The sequence below is a fragment of the Salvelinus alpinus genome, chromosome 33 (assembly GCF_045679555.1).
Source record: "Salvelinus alpinus chromosome 33, SLU_Salpinus.1, whole genome shotgun sequence".
In the NCBI taxonomy this organism is placed as follows: Eukaryota; Metazoa; Chordata; class Actinopteri; order Salmoniformes; family Salmonidae; genus Salvelinus; species Salvelinus alpinus.
Genome location: NC_092118.1, coordinates 15399700 through 15426925, shown reverse-complemented (window position 1 = coordinate 15426925; position 27226 = coordinate 15399700). Strand labels below are relative to the sequence as shown.

Genomic DNA, 27226 nt, shown 5'->3' with positions numbered 1-27226 from the left:
CCCAATAAAGATTATCTCTCTCTCTCTCTCTCTCTCTCTCTCTCTCTCTCTCTCTCTCTCTCTCTCTCTCTCTCTCTCTCTCTCTCTCTCTCTCTCTCTCTCTCTCTCTCTCTCTCTCTCTCTCTCTCTCTCTCTCTCTCTCTCTCTCTCTCTCTCTCTCTCTCTCTCTCTCTCTCTCTCTCTCTCTCTCTCTCTCTCTCTCTCTCTCTCTCTCTCTCTCTCTCTCTCTCTCTCTCTCTCTCTCTCTCTCTCTCTCTCTCTCTCTCTCTCTCTCTCTCTCTCTCTCTCTCTCTCTCTCTCTCTCTCTCTCTCTCTCTCTCTCTCTCTCTCTCTCTCTCTCTCTCTCTCTCTCTCTCTCTCATATTTATATATATATATATGATATATATATATATATCAGTCCGCCTCTACAATAAGTGACTCCAAAGAAGTTTAGCATACATACTATAGAGCCTTCTGCTCCTCTCTTAAGCCCATTGGGGTAGCTAGCTAGCCTGGTTGTGCAGCATTCTTTCTGGTTTAACCAGGCTAGTAGCTAACTCTGTCTCCTCCACTCCTCTTCCTGACAGTGCTGCTAGCTGTCCTAAACAGTGTTGCCAACTATTTTTCAGTGAGAATCTCTATTGGCTCCTTGATTTGTTGCTAGAAGTCGCTAGAGGACATTTGGCATTGCCGCGACGACGTCACAGCACCAATTGGCCTTGCTGCGGCACAGCTGCGGTCCCCGACGTTGCGTTTTTGCCCCCTCTCCTGCCGCAAGCCCCCTTCCCTTGTGCTTCTCTGCCTGTGTGTGCACCGTTACTGTGATTTTTGTTACACAGACAGCTTCTCCCATTCTCGTTTGTGACAGAATTGTTTGTGAAAAAGTCGCAAAATGCTATCAAAACCATAGAAACTCTCGCGAGCAAAACTCCCCAAAGGCAGCCTGAAAATCTTCAGGTCAGAGTTCTAGAAAGATGCCAAAGTTTCCGGCTTGGAATTCCGAGCTGGATGACCATTCCCAGTTGTCTTAAACTCACTGAAGTCGAAAGTCTGAGATTTCTGACAAGGGCCCCAGCATTGTCTTACATCAGATAGTTTAGGCAGGGTTGTGGTTCTGAGTTCATTAGTAGGTCATTTGTGGTACGCCGCGTTAGAATGATGCTGTCTGATATGAGACATTGATGGTTAGAGTCGGTTGTGTGTGTTGATTCCTGTGTGTGTCTGTGTTGTGTCTGTGTGCGCAGGTCCTGGCCCTGCCCAAAGTGAGGTAGTGATCGTGGCACCTCCTCAGAATGCCACGGTAGTGCAGGGGCGTCCAGCGGTGATGGAGTGCATGGCCCAGGGCGGGCAGCCCAAACCCCTGGTGTCCTGGAGCAGACAGGGTAAGACTCTCTCTCAATCCCTCTCATCGGTCCATCTACAGGGGCTCCCGAGTAGCAGAACAGTACCTGGTTCGATTCCAGGTTGTATCACATCCGGCCTTGATTGGGAGTCCCATAGGGCGGCGCACAATTGGCCCAGTGTCGTCTGGGTTTGGCCGGGGTAGGCCGCCATTGTAAATAATCATTTGTTCTTAATTGACTTGCCTAGTGAAATAAACAATACAATAAAAATAGGCTCACTACCAATGTCACAACGATATTTTTTTTCTCTGAAATCGCTTGTCTCTTCTGTTCCTTTCTGCTCTTTCTCCTGGACACAGACGGGAAGCCCATCGCCACCGACGTGGTTGTCCTGGAAACTAACCTGGTGATCCCCAACACACGGCGTAACCATGCGGGGGTCTACGTCTGCCGTGCCAACAAACCCAAGACCCGCGAGTTTGTCATAGCTGCAGCTGAACTGCATGTGCCAGGTAAGAAGAAGAATATGTGAGTGTGAAAATGTGGTATAGATTGCATTTTTGGCTTCGGTCTTAGAGCTCTGGTTTGCATGTTTGGCTTTGGTCTTAGAGCTCTGGTTTGCATGTTTGGCTTTGGTCTTAGAGCTCTGGTTTGCATGTTTGGCTTTGGTCTTAGAGCTCTGGTTTGCATGTTTGGCTTTGGTCTTAGACCTCTGGTTTGCATGTTTGGCTGCGGTCTTAGAGCTCTGGTTTGCATGTTTGGCTTTGGTCTTAGAGCTCTGGTTTGCATGTTTGGCTTCGGTCTTAGAGCTCTGGTTTGCATGTTTGGCTTCGATCTTAGAGCTCTGGTTTGCATGTTTGGCTTCGGTCTTAGAGCTCTGGTTTGCATGTTTGGCTTCGGTCTTAGAGCTCTGGTTTGCATGTTTGGCTTCGATCTTAGAGCTCTGGTTTGCATGTTTGGCTTCGGTCTTAGAGCTCTGGTTTGCATGTTTGGCTTCGATCGTGCAGCTCTGGTCCTTTAGTAAATTGTAATATATGCTGCTGTGAAGGATTATTTTTTTCCTAAGAAGGATGTTTCTCTATTTGCATTCTCCCAGCCCCACCAGTGATCCTCCAGCCCCCAGAGACGGTGTCTCTCTCTCGGGGAAACACAGCCAGGTTTGTGTGTAACAGCTCTGGGGAGCCTCTCCCGGAACTGCACTGGCTGAAGAATGGCAAGCCGGTCAAGTCTAACGGGCGGGTGAAGACCCAGAGCCCTGGGGTGCTGCTCATCAACCAGCTGGGCCTGAACGACGCAGGGTACTACCAGTGCATCACCGACAATGCTCTGGGGACGGCCTGCGCCACAGCCAAGCTGTCTGTCATTGTGAGAGAGGGTCTACCCAGCCCACCACACCAGCTCTCTGCCACGCCCCAATCAAGCACCACCGCCCTCCTCACCTGGGAACGGCCCGAACACAACAGTGACCAGATTATAGGCTTCTCTGTGCACTACCAGCCCACTTCAGGTGTGTGTGTGTGTGTGTGTGTGTGTGTGTGTGTGTGTGTGTGTGTGTGTGTGTGTGTGTGTGTGTGTGTGTGTGTGTGTGTGTGTGTGTGATGGACAAACCTACAGGCTTGTACGTATGATATCTATCCACAAGGATGCTAGCTAGTTTCAAGGGTATAGGCATTAACATACATAGGTGCCTGGTTCCCTGGTAGCATGGTAGAGAATGCCACTGTCAGGTCAGGCTGAGTGTGTCCTGTGCTCCTGGTTAAACACTGAGCTTGTGTGGTCCACAGGCTCTGATCACATGGAATACCAGTTTGCTGTGAACAACGACACCACAGAGTACCATGTGAAGGAGCTACTGCCACACACAGCCTATACCTTCTACGTGGTGGCCTACTCCCCCATGGGAGCCAGCCGCCCGTCACGGCCCGTCGCCGTGGAGATGCTGGAGGACGGTGAGTAGGTGTGAAGACCACAGACCTCACTTCTCAAAGGAAAATAACAGTGACACGGTTAGATCTAATCCATATGACAGCATACATGAGTCATCATACACTTGAGAACAAATAGACCGCACGACGCGGTCAACTGTAATACGACCTATATTATACACGAATGACGCACAAAAGTAGATATTGTTACCCATCAACTAACTATGTGATTCTACTTTGTTGCTAATGTAATGAATAAAGTGGTTTAGTAGCCTGTAGAATAGTATGGTTGATGTATGGATACTAAGAGTGTCCTGTACCTGATCTGACATGCTCTACTCCCCTGTGCCCCTCCAGAGAATATGATAGGCTACTTAAGTCACCAGACACTAGATCCAGGGTTAGCTGTAATGGCACGTTAATACTAAGAATGTCCTGCCATGCTCTACCCCACAGTACCCAGTGCCCCTCCACAGCTGTCCCTGCTCAGCACCTCTCCTACAGACATCAGAGTGATGTGGCTGCCCCTGTCCTCCCAGCACAGCAGAGGAGCTGTCACCCGCTACCGCATCGACTACTCCACACTGGAACAGGGTGAGCCCAGCGTCATCTACTGGCACGGAGGCCACAGTACTACACTGCTGTCTTGTGTTATTACAACGCTGTCTGGTATTAGAACGTGGTGGTACATGTGTTCATGTTTCCGGAAGGCACGACTACAAAAGACTCTTAAACTCAGTCACACACATTTTGGCTCTAAGAACAATTGTAGATTCTAAACATTAAGTATTGAAGAGTGACTTAGGGTATAAGCCCAAAGCATAAAGTGTTCTGTTCTATCCATGGTATACAATGAGTCATCAGGTCTTACATAATAGGATAATGGATTGTGGTGATAGTGTGCCATGAGTGGCCTTTCAAGAAGATGGGTTGCGTCTAATGTGTGTGTGTGTGTGTGTGTTTACTGCAGTGGACAACGTGTTTTCTGTGGAGGTGGGGGGGAATGAGACTCAGCTTACCTTGCGGGAGCTGCTGCCTAACCAGGCCTATCGACTGAGGATGGCAGCGGGAACGGGAGCAGGCTTTGGTGTGCCGTCAGAGTGGAACCAGCACCACACCCCAGACCACTTTAACCACAGCATGGGTGAGACCTCTCTCTCTGTATGTGTGTGTGTCTCTCACTCTCTCACACACACACACACCCTTCAACTTCAGCATCAATATCCACCACAATAAGTGACCTGACCCGGTATGGTCCTTAACCTTTATTTATCCAGGTAATCTCATTGAGATAAAATGTATTTCTCAAGATAGACCTGGGTCCAATCAAGACAGCAGCAGGGGGAACAACGTTTCAGAAAATCCTAATCAAAAATCACATTTTATACACGTGTTTAGCAGATGTTATTGCGGATGTAGCGAAATGCTTGTCAGGCATGCAGTAATAACTTACAGAAGCACACCATAAACAAATGATAGATGTAGTAAAACTGATATCCATATATATTATTTTTATCCTTGTCCATAAGAGCAGCCTCCACTTTCCCATTCTCATGCTATAACTATCACGTTTCAGGAGAAGACTCAGATGCAGACAGTGTCGAAGTAACAAAGGTTTATTACTAGAACAGGGGTCAGACAAAACGACAGGTCAAGGGCAGGCAGAGGTCAGTAATCCAGATCAGAGTCCATAAAATACAGAACGGCAGGCATTCTTGGAGTCAGGGCAGGCAGAGGTCAATAATCCAGAGTGGTGTGACAAGGTACAGAACGGCAGGCAGGCTCAGGGCAGGCAGAATGGTCAAAACCGGGAAAACTGGAAAAGAGGAACCAGAAAAAGACGAGCAATGGGAAAAAAGAACACTGCAGCCTTCCATTCAAGCTGACTGTTCATGGCTCGGCAGTGTCATGTGGTGAATACACCTTCACCTACACATTTGCATCAGCCATACAATTGCTCTCCATTCAGGGGCAAGGCAACATGGCTGACTGTGCCTCTTGGTAGGCAGAAGATTCATTTAGAAGAAATGAACAGAAATCTATTCAATCCTTTTCTCTACAGTGAGTAAGCTCTCACGAATGCCATTAATTCACATGAGAAGAAAATCTGTTAATACACACAAGAAGAAAATCTCACCGAATAGGGCCTCATTGTCAGTTCATGTGGATTACAAGAAGCTGCTGAGGGGAGGACGGCTCATAATAATGGCTGGAATAGAAGAAATGGAATGGTATTTGAACACACAGAAACCATTTGATACCATTCCATTAATTATCATAAACTATTACTATAATCCCATCCTCCCCAATTAAGGTGGCACCTGTTCTAGATCCAGGTCTATAGAATTATATTATTTAATGTTATAGTCATTGGGAGATTGTCAAATTGAGTTGGTACAATAAATCAATGCCTGGATCTTGTTTTGTTGAATCATGTTATAAGCTCCAGTAATGTTGTTTCATGCTGGCGCCTTGTTTGCTTTTCATCTTTCCCAGTGATCTTTGCTCCCACAGAGCTGAAGGTTAGGGCCAAAATGAACTCCCTCCATGTCACATGGCAGCCCCCGCCCAATCACACGCAGATCTCCGGCTACAAGCTCTTTTGCAGGGAGGTGGTTGGTGAGGAGCTGACCAATGGGGAGGCTCATCCTGAGAGGGAGAGGGTGAGGAGGATGGAGGCCCACACCATCAAGCTCCGCAAGAGGGTCAAACATCATGAGGTCTCTAGTCTGGGTGAGTCTGGGATGTTCACATGCCGGTGTTGTTTAAATCCCTTCCTACTCCTCCAGGTGATAATATTTGTATGGAAAAATGTGACTCTTAATAACATGTTTGGACCTCGTGGTCATTATGCCAGGCTTTCTTGTGGTTATGTATAATTTGGTGTGTTTATGTGTTGCGATACGTTTCTATATATTTCTGTGTGTGTGTGTGTGTGTGTCAGTCCCTGACAGACTATATGAAGTGAAGGTGTGGGCCTTCAATAAGCAGACGGATGGCTATGCTGCAGGATGGAAGGGCAGGACAGAGAAGGCACATGGCAAAGGTGTGTCTATTCATCAGTGTCTGTGTGTGTGCTTGCGAGTTTGTGTGTCAGTCTATTCTGTCTGTCAGTGTTAAAGAAAGTCTGTACAATACCAATATTTGTGTATAAACTGGCAGTGTGTTTTTGCAGCGCCCCCTAAGGGGAACCCCCCTCCCCTGCCCCCCAGCAGCATCAAGGCTACAGCCAACAGCTCCACATCCATCTGGCTGCGCTGGGAGAAACCTCGCTTCAGCAACGTCCGCATCATCAACTACACCGTACGCTGCAGCCCGGCCGGGATCAGAAACGCATCACTTGTGTCCTACTACACGAGGTCAGTCAGGGACCATCCCAAACACAACACATCCCCTGGTCTCCTACTACACCAGGTCAGTCAGGGACCATCCCAAACACAACACATCCCCTGGTCTCCTACTACACCAGGTCAGTCAGGGACCATCCCAAACACAACACATCCCCTGGTCTCCTACTACACGAGGTCAGTCAGGGACCATCCCAAACACAACACATCTCCTGGTCTCCTACTACACCAGGTCAGTCAGGGACCATCCCAAACACAACACATCCCCTGGTCTCCTACTACACAAGGTCAGTCAGGGACCATCCCAAACACGACATCTCCTGGTCTCCTACTACACCAGGTCAGTCAGGGACCATCCCAAACACAACACATCTCCTGGTCTCCTACTACACCAGGTCAGTCAGGGACCATCCCAAACACAACACATCTCCTGGTCTCCTACTACACCAGGTCAGTCAGGGACCATCCCAAACACAACACATCTCCTGGTCTCCTACTACACCAGGTCAGTCAGGGACCATCCCAAACACAACACATCTCCTGGTCTCCTACTACACCAGGTCAGTCAGGGACCATCCCAAACACGACACATCTCCTGGTCTCCTACTACACCAGGTCAGTCAGGGACCATCCCAAACACGACACATCCCCTGGTCTCCTACTACACCAGGTCAGTCAGGGACCATCCCAAACACAACACATCTCCTGGTCTCCTACTACACCAGGTCAGTCAGGGACCATCCCAAACACAACACATCCCCTGGTCCTGGGTCAAACACAGAATAATAGAATAGATATCGAGCCTCTTTTAGAGGAAAATGGAAGTTCCAAATTCCATTATCTGAAGTTGATCACATTAAAGAAGCCCTTTTTATTGAAATGTAATATTTCTTCCAGACTGGCTAAATCGATATTCAGGTTATGAATGGAAAGAAGGATGTGCAAGTTTTCACATTTGTGATTCATTCATTCATTTTTTTCTCTCCCAAACTGTGTTTTGCAGCTCTGCTCAGGAGATCCTCTTGGGGGCGCTAAAACCCCACACCCGCTATGAGCTGGCTGTGCAGTCCAATGGAGGAGACATGGTTGGTCCCTTCAGCGGCACCGTGGAGGAGTACACTCTCACTGACGGTAAGTCTCTACTGTTCTCATCAGTGTAGTGGAAAAATCTGTGCATCAGTGTAACATAAAGGTGGATGCTTGTATTCAATATGCTCTGTCGCTCACTTTCACTTCCTCTGTGTGGGTGTTTTTGTTCCTGACAGAGGTGTGTAGTTCGTTGGTGTATGTGTGTTTTTGTTTTACTATCCTTGTGGGTACCAGAAGTCCTCACAAGTATAGTAAAACAAGGAAAATACGGACCAGTGGGGAGATTGACGGTCCCCACAGGGAAAAATGCTATTTTAGGCTTATGGGTTGGGTTTAGGTTTAGGGTTACAATTAGGGTTAGAATTAAGGTTAGGGGTTAGGAGTTAAGGTTAGGTTAGGTTAGTTTTAGGGTTAGGGGTTTGGGGTTAGGGTTAGGGTTATGGTTAGGTAAAGGGTTAAGGCTAGGGTTAGATTTAGGGTTAGAGAAAATGGGATTTTGGATGGGAATCAATTATTTGGTCCCCACAAGGATAGCAATACAAAACTGTGTCTGTGTGAGACTGAGCAAGTGTGATTGAGGCAGGTTAACAGAGAAGGGATTAATCTTTAGGGGCGTAGGGAGATAATTGGCTGTAATTAAATGTCCAGTTGGAAGTGGCCCTTGTGTTGGCCAAGAGCTGTCTGGGACAGGGCCCGTCAATCAGTTCAGCCAAGTGGTGTCAGGGAGGGGCCAGGGACATCAAGTTCTCTCTGTCTTATTCATTACGATCTGAAAGGTCAAACTGATCCTAGATCAGCATTGAGACGCTTTGTGAGTACTGGCCAGGAGGGGCTAGCCAGCAGGGGATTCATTACCAGGGCAACGAAGTAGGGGTCTTTGGTTTGACACAGCAGGGGTAGCTGCCTGCCGGATCCCATACTACCGCCCTCTGTCACCTGAGACCCAGTCCCTGCCCTCAGCCCCCACTTTATGACCAGGTGGCAAGGGCACCTTGTCCCAGCCAGCCACACAAAGCCTGTGTGGCCAGTCCGCTGTGGGGCTTTATTTCTGTGGTGTGATTACTGACATCCCCCCCTGTGTCCCCAGTACCCTCCACCCCCCCAGCGGAACTGCAGCTCAGTGCCTTGGACTCCTCCTCTGTGTTGGTGAACTGGCGCCCGCCTGTGGAGCCCAATGGCATCATCATCAGCTACAGGATCCTATACACCATCAACCTCAGCCAGCCTGAGCACCTGTGGAACAACCTCTCCCAAGATGGTGGGTGGTTGAATCTGCGGCTGTTGCGAGGAACTGTGTGGGTTCTATAAGTGGATGCAAATGGGACTGTTAATGACTCACACACTTATCTCCCTCTACCTCTCCCTCTCTCTCACTCCCTCTTAGGGACCATCATGAGTGCTGAGGTAACAGGGCTGTCTAGTGGGACACAATACTTCTTTAAGATGAGGGCGTCCACTGAGGTGGGGGTGGGGCCTTACTCCCCAGTGAAGGATGTGCACACTCCTCCCAAGAAATATGGTGAGTGGGTCTACTGTCTATACATACTGTGATGGTGTGTGTGTCATCACTTACATAAGTATTTCCTACACACACACACACACAGTCCTTTAAAGTGGTTAATCCATCCCTGCCAGTGGGGGAGAGAAGCCTGCAGGAGGCTGTGTCATATCTCTCATCACTCTCTGGCTTTCTGAGGTGAATATTAGAGTGGTGACCTCAGCAGCCGCTGCACCCGGAGAACTCTATGAATCAACTTCATATCTGATTTTGAGAAGCAGAAGAGCTGTGGATGACACCTTGTCTATAACCACGGTGAAGGGGCCTGTGACGGAGCGGCTCATTCTATATGGGCTTGGCAGGGGAAAGAAAGATAGATATGTGCACACTGTTGAATACTACTGCAGTTTCATTGGGCTTCTCAAGGAGACCTCCATCAATCATTATCTATTTGTAGCCCAATTACACTTTGTCCGTCAGAGAATAATGAACACAACAGCTAAACTCGAGCATCTAGAAGCAAGCCAGGAGAGAGCTCCATTCAGAAGCAAAAGGTCACCACATTGGAGCTATGGGAGTCCATCCTCCTCTGGTTGGCACAGGGCATTAGCTGAAACCACTGAGACGGAGAAAGACAAAACTAAGATGACCGAGTAGCAGGTTTATTCTGGTCCTGCTGAGTTGCCCCATATTCGGCTCCATCAGACAGTCTTGCCAGTAGTAAATGCAATGTGATTGAGGGTGAGGTGGATGGTGGGCGGGCGAGAGCGGAGCGAGCACCATCTGTCCTCTCTCCACTCTGCTGCCAGATAGACAGCAATTGCCCAAGCTCAATTAATATCTCCCTCCCTGGAAGTGTGAATTGGTTCCTTCATGGCCCGCTGAAATTGATTGAGCGGTGGAATCCGGCTGTCATCATACAGTATATTATCATTCATCCTCCCACTTACCTTCTGTTCTCTAACTGTGTCCTGTGCTGACAGGTTCAGACACTCATCCAGTATCTTGTCTGTTTTCTCTCCCCGTTTCCTGCATGCCTTCCTGGGCTGTTCTCTGTTCTCTGTAGAGCTGGACATCCATGCAGTGACAGGCATCATAGTTGGTGTGTGTCTGGGGCTACTCAGCATTCTCCTTTGTATGTGTGTCAGCTTCCGCAACGGCAAGGCCAGGTAAGAAGAGGCCACCTGAAAGCAAATGACTCTGTCTATTTTAGTATGTCTACTTTAGTATGTACGTCTAGGATTTGAGGATCATTAAGCTTTCACTGGCATTGTAAGATTTAAGGGAAGGTGTGTGTGTGTGTGTGTGTGTGTGTGTGTGTGTGTGTGTGTGTGTGTGTGTGTGTGTGTGTGTGTGTGTGTGTGTGTGTGTGTGTGTGTGTGTGTGTGTGTGTGTGTGTGTGTGTGTGTGTGTGTGTGTGTGTGTGAGCGAAGCTGCAGCAGCAGAGAGACAGACAGGCAGATGTTGGGAAGTGTGTCCTGAAAGACAGAGCACCACAGATGGCTGCTCTTGGTCTATGATGAAGCTGTGCGGTTAATGAGCAGGAAAGAATATGAAACAAAAGTCATGTTTCCCTGCATTGGGTTTGACAGGGAGAGCAGTAAACTGATTTAAATAGAAGTGGAGGATTTGGAGATGTTTTATATAGCTACAGAATTAGGATGACTTTTGTGTGAGACCCAGGGGTGGTCCATGTCTTCATGCTGCACATTTGACATTTCAGATGTGAATAATTTTGAATAATTTTGCATTAATACGGAACAACTATTATTACTGTCTGTTTTGGTATTTAGCTCGTTTGAATACCAGTGTGTACTATAGTGAATCCAGCTAGCCATCACAATTTGAGATGGAGTGACAATATGTTGTTCATCCTACTGTTATAGTTGTAACGACTGTCTATGACAATGCATTCCTCATATTTGTTTTTAAAGGGATACTTTGTGATGATGGCAATGAGGCCTTCCCCAGAGGCAGATGAACTCATGGATACCATTTCCATGTCTCTGCGTCCAGTATGAAGGAAGTTAGAGGTCGTTTCGCGTTAGCGCAATGACTGGAAGTCTATGGCATCTGCTAGCATGTTAGTATATACCTATAGACTTCCAGGCATTGCGCTAATGCTAGTTAGCATTGGCTCGCGAACCTACCTCCAACTTCCTTCATACTGGACGCAGAGACATACAAATGGTATCCACGAGTTCATCTGACTCTGGGGAAGTAGATAAAATTGGCAAAATCCAGAAGTTTTCCTATTAAAAACCACAATTGTTAATGATCATCCTTGTTTTTATACTCTGAGGTTAAACCATGTGCAGTGACATAACTCTAATCCTTAACCCGTGTCCCTCCTCTGTGCTGTGTAACCAGAGAGGTGTCTGGAGGGCTGGACTCCACTGCTCTGCCCCCACAGTACCATCATGGGTGTAGGTCTGTGCCCACCATGGTGCCAGAATGCAGTGATTGCCATGAGCTAGAGACCCTGATGCCCTTGGGCAGCCTGGACCATGACCGCACCCAACCCCTCACAGAGCCCACTGAGGAGCACAGCCTCATGGGTAATGTAGGAATAGGGGACGATGCCCTAGGAGCTGAGCTCAAGGTGAGTAGTCAGGACACTGGATACCATACTAAACACAAATATAGTACTTTTCAAGTTTACTTGTTGAGTCGTGTTTTTCTTCTGACTTTGTCATTCTCCAGGCTGCTTATAATGGGTCAGTTAGTCGTAACTGGGCCAACCGGATCACCAAATACAGGGATACCATCACAGAGGACTCTCCAACTCTTAACAATGGAACTTTGGACATGACCAACACAGAGAATGGCAAGGTATGTGAGCAGAGTTTGTGTGTGTCAGTGCGCGTGTGTGTGTGTTTGTATGTACAAGAATAAGAGGTAGATGGGGTAGAAAGTGGCTTGTGTGCGAGCGTGGTTTGTGTGCGAGCGTGGTTTGTGTGTGCGAGTGTGGTTTGTGTGTACGAGCGTGGTTTGTGTGTGCGAGCGTGGTGTATGCGTGCGAGCGTGGTGTGTGTGTGCGAGCGTGGTTTGTGTGTGCGAGCGTGGTTTGTGTGTGCGAGCGTGGTTTGTGTGTGCGAGCGTGGTGTGTGCGAGCGTGGTGTGTGCGAGCGTGGTGTGTGCGAGCATGGTGTGTGCGAGCATGGTGCGTGCGAGCGTGGTGTGTGCGTGCGAGCGTGGTGCGTGCGTGCGAGCGTGGTGCGTGCGTGCGTGCGAGTGTGGTTTGTGCGTGCGAGTGTGGTTTGTGTGTGCGAGCGTGGTGTGTGTGTGCGAGCGTGGTGTGTGTGTGCGAGCGTGGTGTGTGTGTGCGAGCGTGGTGTGTGCGTGCGAGCGTGGAGTGTGGTGCGTGCGAGCGTGGTGCGTGCGAGCGTGGTGCGTGCGTGCGAGCGTGGTGTGTGTGTGCGAGCGCGGTTTGTGTGTGCGAGCGCGGTTTGTGTGTGCGAGCGCGGTTTGTGTGTGCGAGCGTGGTGTGTGTGTGCGAGCGTGGTTTGTGTGTGCGAGCGTGGTGTATGCGTGCGAGCGTGGTGTGTGCGTGCGTGCGAGCGTGTTGTGTGTGTGCAAGCGTGCATGTAGAAGAGCAGTAAGAGCTGGTGTAGAGGTAGAGTGGTTTGTGTGAGAGCTGAACAGGAAGTAATGAAACAGTGAACGAGGTGTCAGGATGACGTATAGCTAATTAGAATGTGACACTCTGGCTGAAAGCTGAATGAGCCGCTTGATCATGCATCTGATAAATTAATTACTCTGCCACTGTTAAGGCACTCTCATACCCTTCAAAAGTGTAGGAGGGGAAAGCTATAATTAATCTATAATGAATCCCTCATTTATTTTGCAGTCACACCTCATACCACCACTGCTCTATTTTACTGGTGACATTTCGGTCGTATTCTCAATGATTTAATTTAGAGAATGGTATGCAGTTCAGAAAGCTGGATAGCATAGCAAGAAATAATGACTGTGTTATAATTGTATTATGGCTGCCTTTCAGTTATGATTGACACCACTGGTGTAAGGTCATTTACAGTTGTATGTTAATACAGAACAACAGGAGTACAAACACACCTCCTTGTAGGACTCCACTGTTACATGGGCTGACTGTATGAAATTAAATAATTAAATGTCTGCTAACTGTGTGTTGTGTGTGTTTCAGGGCAATCCTGAGGACCAACTGGACTCCTCCCTGTGCAGTAGTAACCATTTGGAGGCAGAGGTCATAGTTCACTCTAACGACCTGGAGAAGGAGCAGCAGGAGGCGCAGAGTGACAGGGAAGAGGACTCTCAGGCCACCAGGGGGCCTTCACTGTCCGAGGCAGCTTACGCCCCAGTCAGACAGCCTGCCCAGGCCCCTTTACACCCAAAGGAGCCAGTCAGACAGCCTGCCCAGGCCCCTTTACACCCAAAGGAGCCAGTCAGACAGCCTGCCCAGGCCCCTTTACAACCAAAGGAGCCAGTCAGACAGCCTGCCCAGGCCCCTTTACACCCAAAGGAGCCAGTCAGACAGGCTGCCCAGGCACCACAACATCCAGGGGAGCCAGTCAGACAGGCTGCCCAGGCACCACAACATCCAGGGGAGCCAGTCAGACAGCCTGACCAGGCACCACAGCATCCAGGGGAGCCAGTCAGACAGCCTGCCCAGGCACCACAACATCCAGGGGAGCCAGTCAGACAGGCTGCCCAGGCACCACAACGTCCATCACCAGGGGAGGAGTCCCTACAGACACAACCCCTGCCCAAGGTCCCATCCGGCCCTGACCTGGAGCCAGTGTCCAATCACAATGGGCAGCCAGAGGGCATGGTTGGGGGCATGGTGGGCGTGGCAGCCCAGCTGACTGTAGATGTGGGGCGGCACCCAGAAATGGGGCTCACCAACGGCTTCCACTCCACCAAGCCCCTGCGGCCAGGGCAGGAGACCCTGGGGAACGGGGACTCCAGACACTGCCCCCCTCCCCCGTCCCCCTCTCCTTTCGTCAGCGCCGGCCTTGTCCAGTCTAACTCAGCAGCGCACAGCTACATGTGCCCTTAGCAGGAGAAACAAACCCTCACACCAAGACCAGCTGGACGCCTTTCTTTTTCTCATCCATGATGAATCAATGTTTTTTTTTTTAAGCACCTCAGTATCTGATTTTCTTCTTCCTGGCTCAGTTTTATAGGTACTTTGAATCCATTGTTTTATATGTGTATATATACAGTATATATTTTTAGTGCTAGTATGTATGGGTATTCATTTTGTTGCATAGCAGCAGTATGTTAGTCTGGCCTTACTCTGTACTTTGCTACAGGCTCCTATTACAGACGTACGATGACGGAATCATAGTGTAGAAAGCAGGATATTCCTTTTTTCATAAGCCTTGACCTGTTGGACTCTGAGATTGAGCGTGGACGTGTGGTACTTCAAGACCTACCTTTGGTCAGCTGATGATGGTAGAGAGGCTCTTGATTCAGCACCATGGAGGAAGATAGAGAAGAACCGTGACCATGTGGCCCTTTCACCCTCACTCTGGCTCCTTTCAAATGACTGAGCTGTTCCTATTGGCTGTTCCACTGTATGGATGCTGCCTGCCCCAGCACCAGGAAAGAAGCCTGATATTTAGACACTGAGAGTGCAGACCTCCTCTCTCTCTCTCTCTCTCTAACCTCCTGCTGTCTCAGGATCCACACACACATTCCCTGAATTGAGCTTGGGGGTCTCAGGTGCCTAATATTTTAGGAGCATTTTTAACCTCTGTATATTTATATAGATGATTATATTCAATAAAAATAGGACAAATATGTTGACAAAGGAAAATAAACGAGGCAATTGAAGAAAATTTGAAGGAACCGCATACAGTACATGTAGTAGATATAGGTTGCATTATTTGGGGGGGGGGGGGACTAGATGATAGCAGCGGTCTCCTGGTTTTGCTCCCAGTCAACAGCACTACCTCATTTCTTTACAGGATGGTTTGTTGGTGATTTTAATTGTGTCATGCAGATAGGTGCATCTTTTAGAATCTGTTTTTTAACTGTTTAATTCATAGCCTTCAATACTTTCAGGAATAACTTCCTGTCCCCCTCTTTCTGTATACATCGATGCGTATTACCTACAGGAAATGACACGTATGGTACATAACGGCCTGTCTCAGATCTCTGTTTATTGCCCTTTTCCCTTTTATCAGTTGTTCCGTTAGATTTGGGTTTCCAACTGTCTTCACCCCCCTCAATGTTACATCTACTTTGGACCGGAATTATTTTTTTTTTTTACCAATTACCGCAAATCACTTTTCACCTTAGGTAAATCATGCAGCAGTTTAGTTACCAGGCCTGCTATATGGTAGCCTGTTACTAGACCTACTACAGAGGAACAAGGCTCCGTCGGGAGGCCTCACCCATTGTGATGCCATCTGACTCATCCTCTCTCAGCTGTGTCTGGGCTCCTCCCTCTACAGGTGGGGGGGATGGAAATAGAATAGAGACATAAACCTAGAAACCACTTCTATTTTCAGTCATATTTACATTCTTTCTTTGTACTTTTGACTCTCACCAGCCTTAAGTCTTTCACAATACCACATGTAAAGTCTACACCCCTTTGAACTTTTTTCACATTTTGTTGCGTTACAAAGTGGAATTAAAATTGATTTAATTGACATTTTTATATACTCTGTAATTTTATAGTGGAATAAAAATTCTATATATAAGATTCATGAAAAATAAAACACTTGATTAGGTAAGTATTCACCCCACTGAGTCAATAAATGTTAGAATCACCCCAGTCTTCTTGGGTAAGTCACATAAGAGCTTTGCACATCTGGATTGCACAATATTTTCCCATTATTCTTTAAAAAATTCTTCAAGCTCTGTCAAGGTGTTGGGGATAATGGCTAGACAGCAATTTTCAAGTCTTGCCCAACAAATTCACGCAGATTTAAGTCAAAACTGTAACTTGGTTCTCAGGAACATTCACCGTCTTCTTGGTAAGCAAATCCAATGTAGATTTGGCTTTGTGTTTTAGGTTATTGTCCTGCTGAAAGGTGAATTCCTCTCCAGGTGTCTGGTGTAAAGCAGAGTAAAGCAGGGTTTCCCCTAGGATTTTTCCAGTGCTTAGCTCTGTCTTTTCATCCTGAAAACTCCCCAGTCTTTGCCGATGTCAAACATACCCATACCATGATGCAGCCACCACCATGCTGGAAAATAAGAAGGCTGTAACTCAGTGATGTGTTGTGTTGGATTTGCCCAAAACATAATGCTTTGCATTTAGGCCAAAAGGTGTATTCATTTGCTGTGTTTTTTTTTGCAATATTACTTTAGTGCCTTGTTGCATACATATGCATGTTTTGAAATATTTGTATTCCGTATATTTGTATTCTCTTTTAACTCTGTCATTTAGGTCATTATTGTCGAGTCACTACAATCTTGTTGATCCATCCTCCGTTTTCTCCCATCACAGCCATTGAACTCTATAGCTGTTTTAAAATCACCTTATGGCCTCATGGTGACATCCCTGAGCAGTTTCCTTCCTGTCCTGCTGCTCTGTCCAGAAGGACGACTGCATCTTTGATGTCTCTGGGTGGTTTAATACATCATCCACAGCATTATTATTAACTTGACCATGCTTAAAGAGATATTCAATCTCTGATTTGTTATTGTTACCCATCTACCAATCACTGCCCTTCTTCATGAGGCTTTCCAAAAGCTCCCTGGTCTTTGTAGTTGACTCTGTGATTGGAATTCAATACTTTACTGAGGGACCTTACAGATGTTGTATGTATGGGGGACAGAGGAAGGGTTAGTCGTTCAAAAATCAGTTCAAACGCTATTATTTCACACAGAGTCCATGTAACTTATGTGATTTGTTAAGCCAAATGTTACTTCTGAACTACTTTAGGCTTGCCTAAACAAAGGGGTGAATACTTGTGCAAGAACTATATTTCAGTTTTTTAAGTTTTATTAATTTGTAAACATGTGTAGAATGTTCTTTAAACTTTCACATTATGGAGTATTTTGTGTAGATCAGTGACAAAAATATACAATTAAATTTACTTCAATCCCACTTTGTAACGCAACAAAATGTGAAGAAAAAAGTTAAAGGCGGTGTAGACTTTATATTGGCACTGCAAATAATCCTTCTTACAAACACAGATCCTCTAATTTGTATTACCCTCATGCTTTCATTTCTTCCTTTATAGCATTTTTAAACAAGCGTCTTTATTATTTTATTTAGCATAATGCATGCTTACATTTCTTATACTTACCTTTGTGTACCCTAACAAAATATTTATTCAAAATAGTCTCTCCACACAAGGACAAGAATATCTCGTCATACTTTGTGTGAGGCTTTTTGTCTAAATTAGAGTATGCCTATATCAAAGACTATACAGGTATAATGGGCCTGTTGTAAACGTGGCCCAAGACATTGAGCCTTATGGTCTCAGATGAATGAGGACAGCTAGTCCAGATAGGTACTAGAACTCAGAGGCATATAGAAGAGTCTCATAACTAAAGCATTCCAGTTTTATACTTTGAACAGACCTCACTCAGGATCAGGCATTCTCAAACTTTATCTAAGCAAAATAATGTCCATTTTGTGTTGTCATCTTACAACCCATACATTCTCAGTCTCGTACGCTACATGTTCCTGTTCTGGCTCAAGACAAATCCTTCTGGTCTAATAGATCAGTACTTTGTTCCTCGGCAGCATGATCATCAGGAAAACTTTCTCAGTTCATCTACAATCTATACAATTAGTCCAGTCATTATGGATACAAAACCACTTTTACAAATGGATCATTGTGCTCTGATTAACTCATTCAGGTTTATTTAGTCAGTTAGATTTTAATGAAAGGTGTCCACCCAATACATGATTTAATTGGACCGTATACAGTAGAACTACCAATATCTACTTTAGACTGAGTGAAGCTGTGAGAAGGTGCCTGTTTGCAGTTCATTTGAATCTCACAGGCATGTATTGTATCGTTGCTACATTACAGAAGAGGTTACATGTTCTTTACTCACATTTCTACTGAAGCGGCTGTTTTTAATATACACATCTTGTAGTGTCATTCTCAGCTCTGTTTCAAACTCTTAGTCGAGGGGCACCTATTGCAGCGGCTTTGTGCGGTCTGTTAAAAACAGAGCCAGCGTTGAAGACCTAAAACCGCCTCCAGCATAAAGAATGTGTGCTCTCACTGACAAAGTTCAATTAGTTATTTTTACTATTTCCTTCTAACCACATATCTTACAGTACATAGTGTTCCTTACTGTAAGCATCTTTGCCCAGAGTAAGCAGATATGATGCTCAATGTAGTAATATCTTGCTCTAATCTGATCAAATATGCACATTAGTTAAATAACGGGATCCTCTCTTTTTCATAGAACTTTTATCAATAGAATACCTCATTTTGTTGGTTACTTGTTAATTTAATGAAGATCATTATGAATAATGGAAATTGTGTTTATAAGAATCCTTTTGTGGGAGCCAAGCTGGCAGAAGATGACGTAATACAGCAGACTAATTGTCTTATCTCAGCTGGAAATATCACTTGTTGCAGTGGATTTATTTTCGACTCTAAGCATAAACCCTTGAGTGGTGAGTGGATGCAGGTGCAGGGTGGGGGGTTGAGGAGAGGCATGAAGGCAGGGAGGTAAGGGGAGGAGGGTGAAGGCAAGTAGGGGTGAAGTTAGGGAAAGTAGTGAAGGGAAACCCGTGTGATATCAGTGCCAAGAAGAGTGGAGTTGTGGAGCGGTGATTGATTGTTGAAGAGGAATGTCTACCTGCAGGTCTTACCTCTCAGTGCAGACATTTCTGTAGAATACTGGTCTTTACTGTTCTCTACTCAGGTAGTCTGTCTTTGCATAAAACTGTAGAGGACTTGCCAGCATGTACAGTATACCCGACTCTGAAGCATGTCATTAGTTGTCAAACAAAACCTCACCACTTGTAATCCTGAAAAACACGAAACAAACGCTGATACACAGATTCGGATAGAAGTTTCTGCTAAATGGCATATATTATTTAGCTTTTAGTTTTGTAAAAAAAAAAATGAATCAATGTATTCTGGCTCTGTGTCTTCTGGTGCTTTGTGGTGAGCTACCTTGTCCAGTGATGTCACATTTGTGCATTCTTCTACTTCTTAACCAGCTGAACTGTGCTTTATCCAGAATGTCCAATCAGAGACCCTAGTCTTGTGCCACCACCCGAATTCTGCCATCTTTTTTTACAGTACATTATTTTCATTGTGTCGTATGTATGCAACCTCTTTCACTTCGAACTCACTCGCGATATCAACTCTTGTTGTTGGAGCACTTCTTGTGAATTAGCACTTCTATTATCTTCATATGTGTATGTGTGCAGTGTCTTGAAAAAGCGTTTGCATTGTGAAAGTAGGAATAACATATTGGCGGCGGTATCGCTGCGTGACAGAGGCAGTAGAGGGTGTCTATGAGTGAGTCGGTGCTACATTACGTACGTCGGGCGGTGCTCTGATGCTCTTCTCTCCCTCTTGCACAGTGTGTCGTCACAGCCATCCTCGCTGATTAACACACCTGTCCATCACTACACATGGCCCCTTCCCTGTTGGCATCAGCTTTGCACAGTAATATGTCTTCCCCTTTTTATGCATTCCAGCATTGTTTTATTAAATTCTTATGGAAGTTGGGGCCATGGCAACTTCAGACGGTCAGTGTCAAGAAGTGCAATTTAACTTGGTCTTAAAAAATTGGAGGATGTTTGGAGCCAAGGTTGACTCAAGTGTTAGCGATAAATCCCTGATGAAACTTTTAGTTTAGGAGATGGCTGTAACATATACTCTGAGTGTGCAAAACATTAGGATCACCTTCCTAATATTGAGTTGCACCCCTTTCAGCTGGATGTTCTTTGGCTGGTGGACCATTCTTGATACACACAGGAAACTGTTGAGGGTGGAAAAACCCAGCAGCATTGAAGTTTTTGACACACTCAAACCAGTGCGCCTCACACCTACTACCATAGCCCTTTCAAAGGCACTTAAGTATTTTTGTCTTGCCCATTCACCCTCTGAATGGCACACATACACAATCCATGTCTCAATTGTCTCAAGGCTTAAAATTAATTATTTAACCTGTCTCCTCCCCTTCAGCTACACTGATTGAAGTGGATTTAACAGGTGACATCAATAAGGGATCATGTCTTTCACCTGGATTCACCTGGTCAGTCTAACTCATGGAAAGAGCAGGTGTTCTTAATGTTTTGTACACTTAGTGTACATATGGCTGGCCAAAGTTGTGGACATGGATGAGAAGTAATCTTGTTTTTTTTTTAAGTTTATCCACACTGTGTTACCATTAGTGAACTTGTCGAACTCACAGCAACTCAAGATGTCTGAGCAAACTACTGTTGTGTAAATAAAACATCTTAATAAAGAGATGAGGATAACTGAGCAAAGATTTGTCTGACTGTTTGTAACCCTTCTTTGACCACCTGATAATCTTTAGTCTTGATGTTTCACTAATATTACAGTCACCCATGAACAACCATGTAAGGATACTTATGGACATGGAGAGCAGTGCCTTGACTGTTCTTGGTTCTCTGTTCTCTGTGTAACCGGTGTCAGTGCCCAGCTAGCACATAAGAGCAGGTGTGGCGCGGCCAACACACTTGAACACACTTAACAAGATAGAGGATAAAGAGAGTTTTGTTGACATGAGAACGGAATGTATACGTTTTTAAAAAACATTAGAAGAAACTTTCAACTTCACTGTTTTCTTTTGGTTTTTATGGAAAGTTCTCAATGTTCTGAGAACATGACTTTAAATAGAACCACGAGGAAACCTGTAGGAAATGTTATGTTGATGTACTGAAATTCCCACAGAAGAACATTGTTTCTTAAGGTTCTCTGAACATTCTGAGAACATTACTTTAAATAGAACCACGAGGAAACCTGTAGGAAATGTTATGTTGATGTACTGAAATTCCCACAGAAGAAATGTTTTAACTATTTGAGAACATTCACAATGTCAAACCAGTTGGAAAACGTTCATAGAACATCATCAATCATTAAATGTAACGTTCTGTTAAAGTAATGAAATACCAAGAAAATTACTTTTTTGTCAAGTTCCTCAAATGTGCTGAGAATGTTCCAAAACCAATCAACTATCCTGCACCTTTCACAAAATGTTGTGGGAAGGTTGTATGGATAAAAAACAGAAGATCATGGGTTAGAATCTCACTGATGCTGTGCCACAATAAAGAAGAAATGTGTTTGCATGATGAATGCCTAAACAAATTAATTTCCATGTGTCCTATCTGTGCTTGGAGTTGAAAACAGTTAACCTAAGCTAGTAGTGATATTAAAAGTCTTATTGAAACAGGAAGTTATTCATAAACCTCAAAATAACCTTAAAATGCCCTTCAAAATATTCACATTTAGAGAACGTTCCCAGAACATTATTTAATTACCTTCAAATAACCTTTCATTTCCGTTCTCAGAACATGAATAAAACATGTGGTTTTACTGGTCAGGAAACGTATGGCTTCGTTCCCAGAACCAATGGGAAACCAAAAATGAACATTCCCACAACTCTCAATTCGTTACACCTAGGTGGAACACAGGCCATACCCTAAAATAGGAGAAACATTATGCGCACACTGTAATTATATATCAATTAAAGAATAAAAAGTAGCCCAACTTATCATCTTTGAAGCACTTACTAGGAGGTATGTGTGGTTTTGTGATTACAATAGTTCACCTTGGAGAAAAACAGAGGCTTTATCTTTGAATATTTCTCACATGTATCCTCTCTTCCAGATGACAGTCAGTTAGTGTTGCAGACTTACAGTAGGTGTATTACTTGGTTCCATTAGGCTACCTTAAGCCGAGGCACCAGGCGCGTAGAACAAGAGAGGGGGGATAATAAGATGTAAATTACAACCTCTAAGATTGCAATCACACCATAAGAGGTGGGCCTATTAACAGAATCAAACCTGTCCATTACTAAGGATAACTAATGGCAATTTAGTTTGCATAGTAGGATTGCCTTATGCATAGTGACATAATGGAGTAGAATAACAACTTTGGTAGGCCTACATAAAAGCCTTTTGTTGTGTTTTGGGTATATGGAGAGCACAATATTATCATGAAATTAATGAAAGTGGACAGAGCTACCCTAAAGAGTAAACAGTCCATGAATAGGCATATTTATATTTGTAATGACAAATTGTGATTGAGCCTTCCTGGACCATAGGCTAGGCCTACCGTATGCTATAAAGGTGGTCATGCAATATAGCAGTACACCACAGTTACTTTACAAGCTACTTTACCTATAGGCATTTCATCTAGGCCTACTTGCAACATATTCTGAAATGTCACCTTCTAAGATTGCCTGCAATTACAGTAATTGTAGTCTGGGTATCAGTATTTTTAGCTAACATTCCACTCCTGTCATTTGCCAAAGAGACTGGCCTTTCGGCAAACTTATCGTTCAATATGCAGACAGATTTGCGGTGCAGTTGCTGATTGGTAGTTGGAAACATAGAGATCCTATTCAATTCTTCGAATTCTTAATTATATGGTTGGAAGCAGCATTAATATATTCCATGACAACGTAATGGAACATGTGGTGCGCGCAAACTTGGCGCAATATAGAATTTGAAGAACAACAACCAACAATGTGTGGAGGCAGTGTTAATGCAAGATCATGTTGTTTAAAATGGTTAGAGGCCTCAGTAATGAGAAAGAAATAATGATATATGGAAAAATATTAGCCTACACGATTTAATCGAGCTACAGCACGTTTGCTTCAGTTGCATCCCATTAATGAGAGGAAAGAAACACAACTCACCATTCTTCACTCCTCGCACATGCAGATCATCATGACTTCCTTACGTTTTTACAATTTTGTTATGCTCATTTCAGTTACCTATTATTTGTCCCTCTCTTAAGGAAACTTTCTGAGTGGATTTAGAATTAGCCAACACACACACTGTACTTTGACAAATGACAGGCGTAGCAAGGAGGGGAATATGTAGCCTATAATCGCTGAACGGAGGCGGCAACCACGCTACAACAGCGCTTCTATTGGGGAATTCCACGTAATGACGCTGTGCTGATAAATTGCAACACTATTCCTCACCGTTAGATGTCACTCCTCTCCTCTTGGTCGACCGTGTAACATCGTTTTTTTCCAATGTGGTACAAAAGTGGTCCACAATAATTGATGCACAATAAATCACTGGAAATGTCGAGCAGCATAAGGGGTGATTTGTGAGCGCACTTTGACATTGTTGTTTTCATTTCACACTTTAACACCTTTTATATTTCATTCATTTGTCCTTGACTAACATGATGTATTATTATATTTCATAATACTAGTAATACAACTCAACAGATAACAGCATTGTTCGAATATTATTCATTACATTAAGTATTATTATTTGTATTATAGTACATTTACATTTACATTTAAGTCATTTAGCAGACGCTCTTATTATATGCCTAAACAACACATTAGAAAATATTAAATTAATGTTAGGCTACAACTCGCAAACGTTTATACATTTGGCTTAGCCTATAACATGGGAATCAATTATTTGGATACAGTAGTGAGTAGTCTAATAGTAAAAATTACGGTATCTTTTTTTTCAATATAAATCCACTTGCAAACTGAAAATAGCAGTTTGCAAGTGGATTTATATTGAAAAAAAAGATACCGTAATTTTTACTATTAGACTACTCACTACTGTATCCAAATAATTGATTCCCATCGTTATAGGCTAAGCCAAATGTATAAACGTATATATATACGTATATATATATATATATATGCCTTGTGAGTGCAGTGCAGCGGTCTAGTCGCTTTTGTTCCCAGAGTAGAGACTCCTAAAAAAAAAGATTTAGCGAATGCAGTAGAGGGAGGAGGGGAGACAGATGGAAGAGAAGTGTAGTTCGTGGTAAAAGCTACAACGTGGATATGTTTGTGAGGCAGCGGCTCTGGGATACAGAGGAATAGAGGAGAGAGCACGAGATGCTGACAGATTCCTGATAGATGTGCAAAATGGCGCAAGCAAGTTCTACCCCTGCGAGCCACCAATTGTTGTAGTTCATGAACATGAAGAGCTAGCTGTATGTCTGTTTTATTCTGATCGCCTCACGTTGTTCATCGCCTCATATTTCAAAGTGATTAAATGGCTACCAGAAGGCTCTGCCTTGTTCCATGCATTTTTGGATTACTCCTCAACGCTTTAGTCGGTAAGTGTTTACTGATATCCTTTCTAGGCTACTACTACCTCTGCAGGATAACACCTTTTTGGAACGGAACCGCATTTTGCCCCTATCAGAAGCTGGTGCTACAGACCAAAGATAGTGCATAATATCTAGCCCTATATTTCTATACCATTTCTGCTGCAGACATGGTTGAACGAAACTATAGGAGCATCTCGGCTGGACGTGAACTTGACCATATTCTTCTCTTGCGTTTATTCCTTGAACGTTCATCTTCATTTGGGGAATTCAGTTCCATTCAGTTCCATGTGTATTATATTGGTGTGTTTGTGAATGTGTGCCAATGGAATTTAGAAACGGATATTTCTGTATCAATGATCTCACACTTGAGCCGGTGGTGATGTGTAGCTGGCACAAACTTGTTTGACACTCTTTGAAAATATCCTCATATTAGCCTATATAACAACATGGTTGTTGCTTTAAAAATGTATCTTGAATCCATGCGCCCTATGGTTTTATTGTACTGTAGCCACGTGCAGCAGAACTACGTCCTAGAAAACACATAGGTTAACCCACATAGGGTCTGTTGCATAATTGTATAATAACCTCACACCCGGAAAATGATATAGGCAGATGATGATGATGATGATGATGATAGGCTCCTACCATTGTAGCCTACGACTTGAACCAAGAAAAAGTGGTAGGCTAATTATTATCATAATTATGATGATATTGATAATAATAATAATAATAATAGCCTAATAATAGGCCTAACAATAATAGTAATAATAACAACAACAATAGGTTATTATGTGATTGGGATTGTATGATGTTTAAGTAGGCTATCCTATTAATTGAATGTGTTAAAAATAAGAATGATAATTGTTTATACCCATTATAGTCCATGTGGTTCTTAGGTGTGAGTGTGTGTGTCCTGTTGTGTTGGTTTGTGCCAAATACACTCTCTGTGCCAAAGAGTGCTTGAAAGACTAGTATCTCCTTCCCTTCTTGGCTGTGGTCACATGAATCCTTACCATTGATACACACAAACCAGCCTTTTATGCATTGATGGAATGTTCTAACTTTTTAAATTCCATTTTATTGCCATTCCCAATATGTTCTGCCATCCCTCTGCCTCCCTTTCCCCGCCGCTTATGAACAGTACATTTAAATATTGTGTAGGTAGGTATTTGTGTTATTCATCTAAAATGTAATTAATCTAAAACCAAATATTAAACATTTTACATAATAGCAGTGATGTTTGGACAGTTCATACTTGCACTTGTCTGCATAGAGCATATTAGCCTTTTTTTATCCGAGCACTGAGCACTGCTGCGCTTATCATCTGTCATAGGGGGAGATAGCTTTAATTGACTGAGTCTTTGTGTAGTCAATTTATTGCTGTGAGAATTAATAAAAAAGACAGCAGTTATTGCCCGCTGAGGAGAATATTTGTACAGATGAACTTCTTTTTAAAATGTTCTTGGCTCCTTTGTTCAGTATGATTGACAGTTTTTAGTCCCTCAATGCGAGGCCCCATTTCCCAGCATGTAACCCGGATAGAGGGATGCTTTAATGATGAGCATCATGCCATAGACACCCACAGGAGCACACCACCCATGTAATCACATTTCCAGTCAAGACTGGAGCAGTAGTATGGAGGGTAACAAAGGAGGAGTGAAGGAGTAAGGAAGGAGGAGTGAAGTAGTAAAGAAGGAGGAGTGAAGGAGTAAGGAAGGAGGAGTGAAGGAGTAAGGAATGAGGAGTGAAGTAGTAAGGAAGGAGGAGTGAAGGAGTAAAGAAGGAGAAGTGAAGGAGTAAGGAATGAGGAGTGAAGTAGTAAGGAAGGAGGAGTGAAGGAGTAAAGAGGAGAAGTGAAGGAGTAAGGAATGAGGAATGAAGAAGTAAAGAAGAAGCAGTGGATGAGTAAGGAAGGAGGAGTGAAGGAGTAAAGAAGGAGGAGTGAAGTAGTAAAGAAGGAGGAGTGAAAGAGTAAGGAAGGAGGAGTGAAGTAGTAAGGAAGGAGGAGTGAAGGAGTAAGGAATGAGGAGTGAAGTAGTAAGGAAGGAGGAGTGAAGGAGTAAGGAAGGAGGAGTAAAGGAGTAAGGAAGGAGGGGTAAAGGAGTAAGGAAGGAGGAGTGAGGAAGTAAGGAAGGAGGAGTGAATGAGTAAGGAAGGAGGAGTGAAGAAGGAGTGAAGTAGTAAGGAAGGAGGAGTGAAGGAGTAAGGAAGGAGGAGTGAGGAAGTAAGGAAGGAGGAGTGAGGAGTAAAGAAGGAGGAGTGAAGGAGGAGTGAAGGAGTAAACATGATGCATACATTTGTAATTTGGGGCCTTTGAGTTCTTTGTTTGTGGCTAGTGAGTGTTATAGGGGAGTTGTTGTGATGTATTCTAGCCGACACATCTGAGAGAAATCAAATAGCTTCAATTGATTTGTTTCACTAATCCTGCAAAGATTGAATCACTTTTTGTGGCATTTAAAGTTTCAGTCAATATGAGGAAGACCACATTAAACCACTTAGGTAAGAAGGTGTATGGTTAGAAGCTGTAGTGAAGCTTGAATAGAACAGTGTGTTTTTTGTTTTCATTCTGCAAGGTATGACCAGAGGGGTGTGCACTGTTAGATGTTTGTTCAAAACAAAGACAAATAGCAACAACAGAAACAAAAAAATCATATTGGCTGAGCAACAGCAATGTCTCCCAATTAGCATAAATCGTTCTTATTGGTTTTTTGGATTTGCATCGTGAAACAAATGATTTTGTTAGTCACATTCACTATAAGGATGCTATTGTTGTTTACTTGTGTTATTCTTGTGAGACCCTGTAATATAATTATAGCCTGCACACACAACTGTTATT

General features: G+C 44.2%; 2 protein-coding genes across 2 annotated transcripts in view; both read left to right on the top strand.

Moving 5' to 3' along the window:
- The window catches only part of LOC139562766 (immunoglobulin superfamily DCC subclass member 4-like), a 73433-nt gene extending 52839 nt beyond the window's left edge, over positions 1–20594 (top strand). The window contains exons 5-20 of the mRNA XM_071380766.1: positions 1227–1364; positions 1685–1837; positions 2422–2832; positions 3110–3274; positions 3707–3844; positions 4221–4394; positions 5747–5983; positions 6195–6296; positions 6426–6609; positions 7601–7728; positions 8774–8944; positions 9071–9205; positions 10251–10353; positions 11555–11786; positions 11888–12016; positions 13350–20594. Of these exons, the coding sequence (XP_071236867.1) occupies positions 1227–1364; positions 1685–1837; positions 2422–2832; positions 3110–3274; positions 3707–3844; positions 4221–4394; positions 5747–5983; positions 6195–6296; positions 6426–6609; positions 7601–7728; positions 8774–8944; positions 9071–9205; positions 10251–10353; positions 11555–11786; positions 11888–12016; positions 13350–14222 (3473 nt within the window). The 3' untranslated portion in view covers positions 14223–20594. The remainder of the gene's footprint in view (positions 1–1226; positions 1365–1684; positions 1838–2421; positions 2833–3109; positions 3275–3706; positions 3845–4220; positions 4395–5746; positions 5984–6194; positions 6297–6425; positions 6610–7600; positions 7729–8773; positions 8945–9070; positions 9206–10250; positions 10354–11554; positions 11787–11887; positions 12017–13349) is intronic.
- Positions 20595–24003: 3409 nt separating this feature from the next.
- LOC139562827 (immunoglobulin superfamily DCC subclass member 3-like) overlaps positions 24004–27226 on the top strand; it is a 99817-nt gene continuing 96594 nt past the window's right edge. The window contains exon 1 of the mRNA XM_071380940.1: positions 24004–24396. Within this exon, the coding sequence (XP_071237041.1) occupies positions 24333–24396 (64 nt within the window). The 5' untranslated portion in view covers positions 24004–24332. The remainder of the gene's footprint in view (positions 24397–27226) is intronic.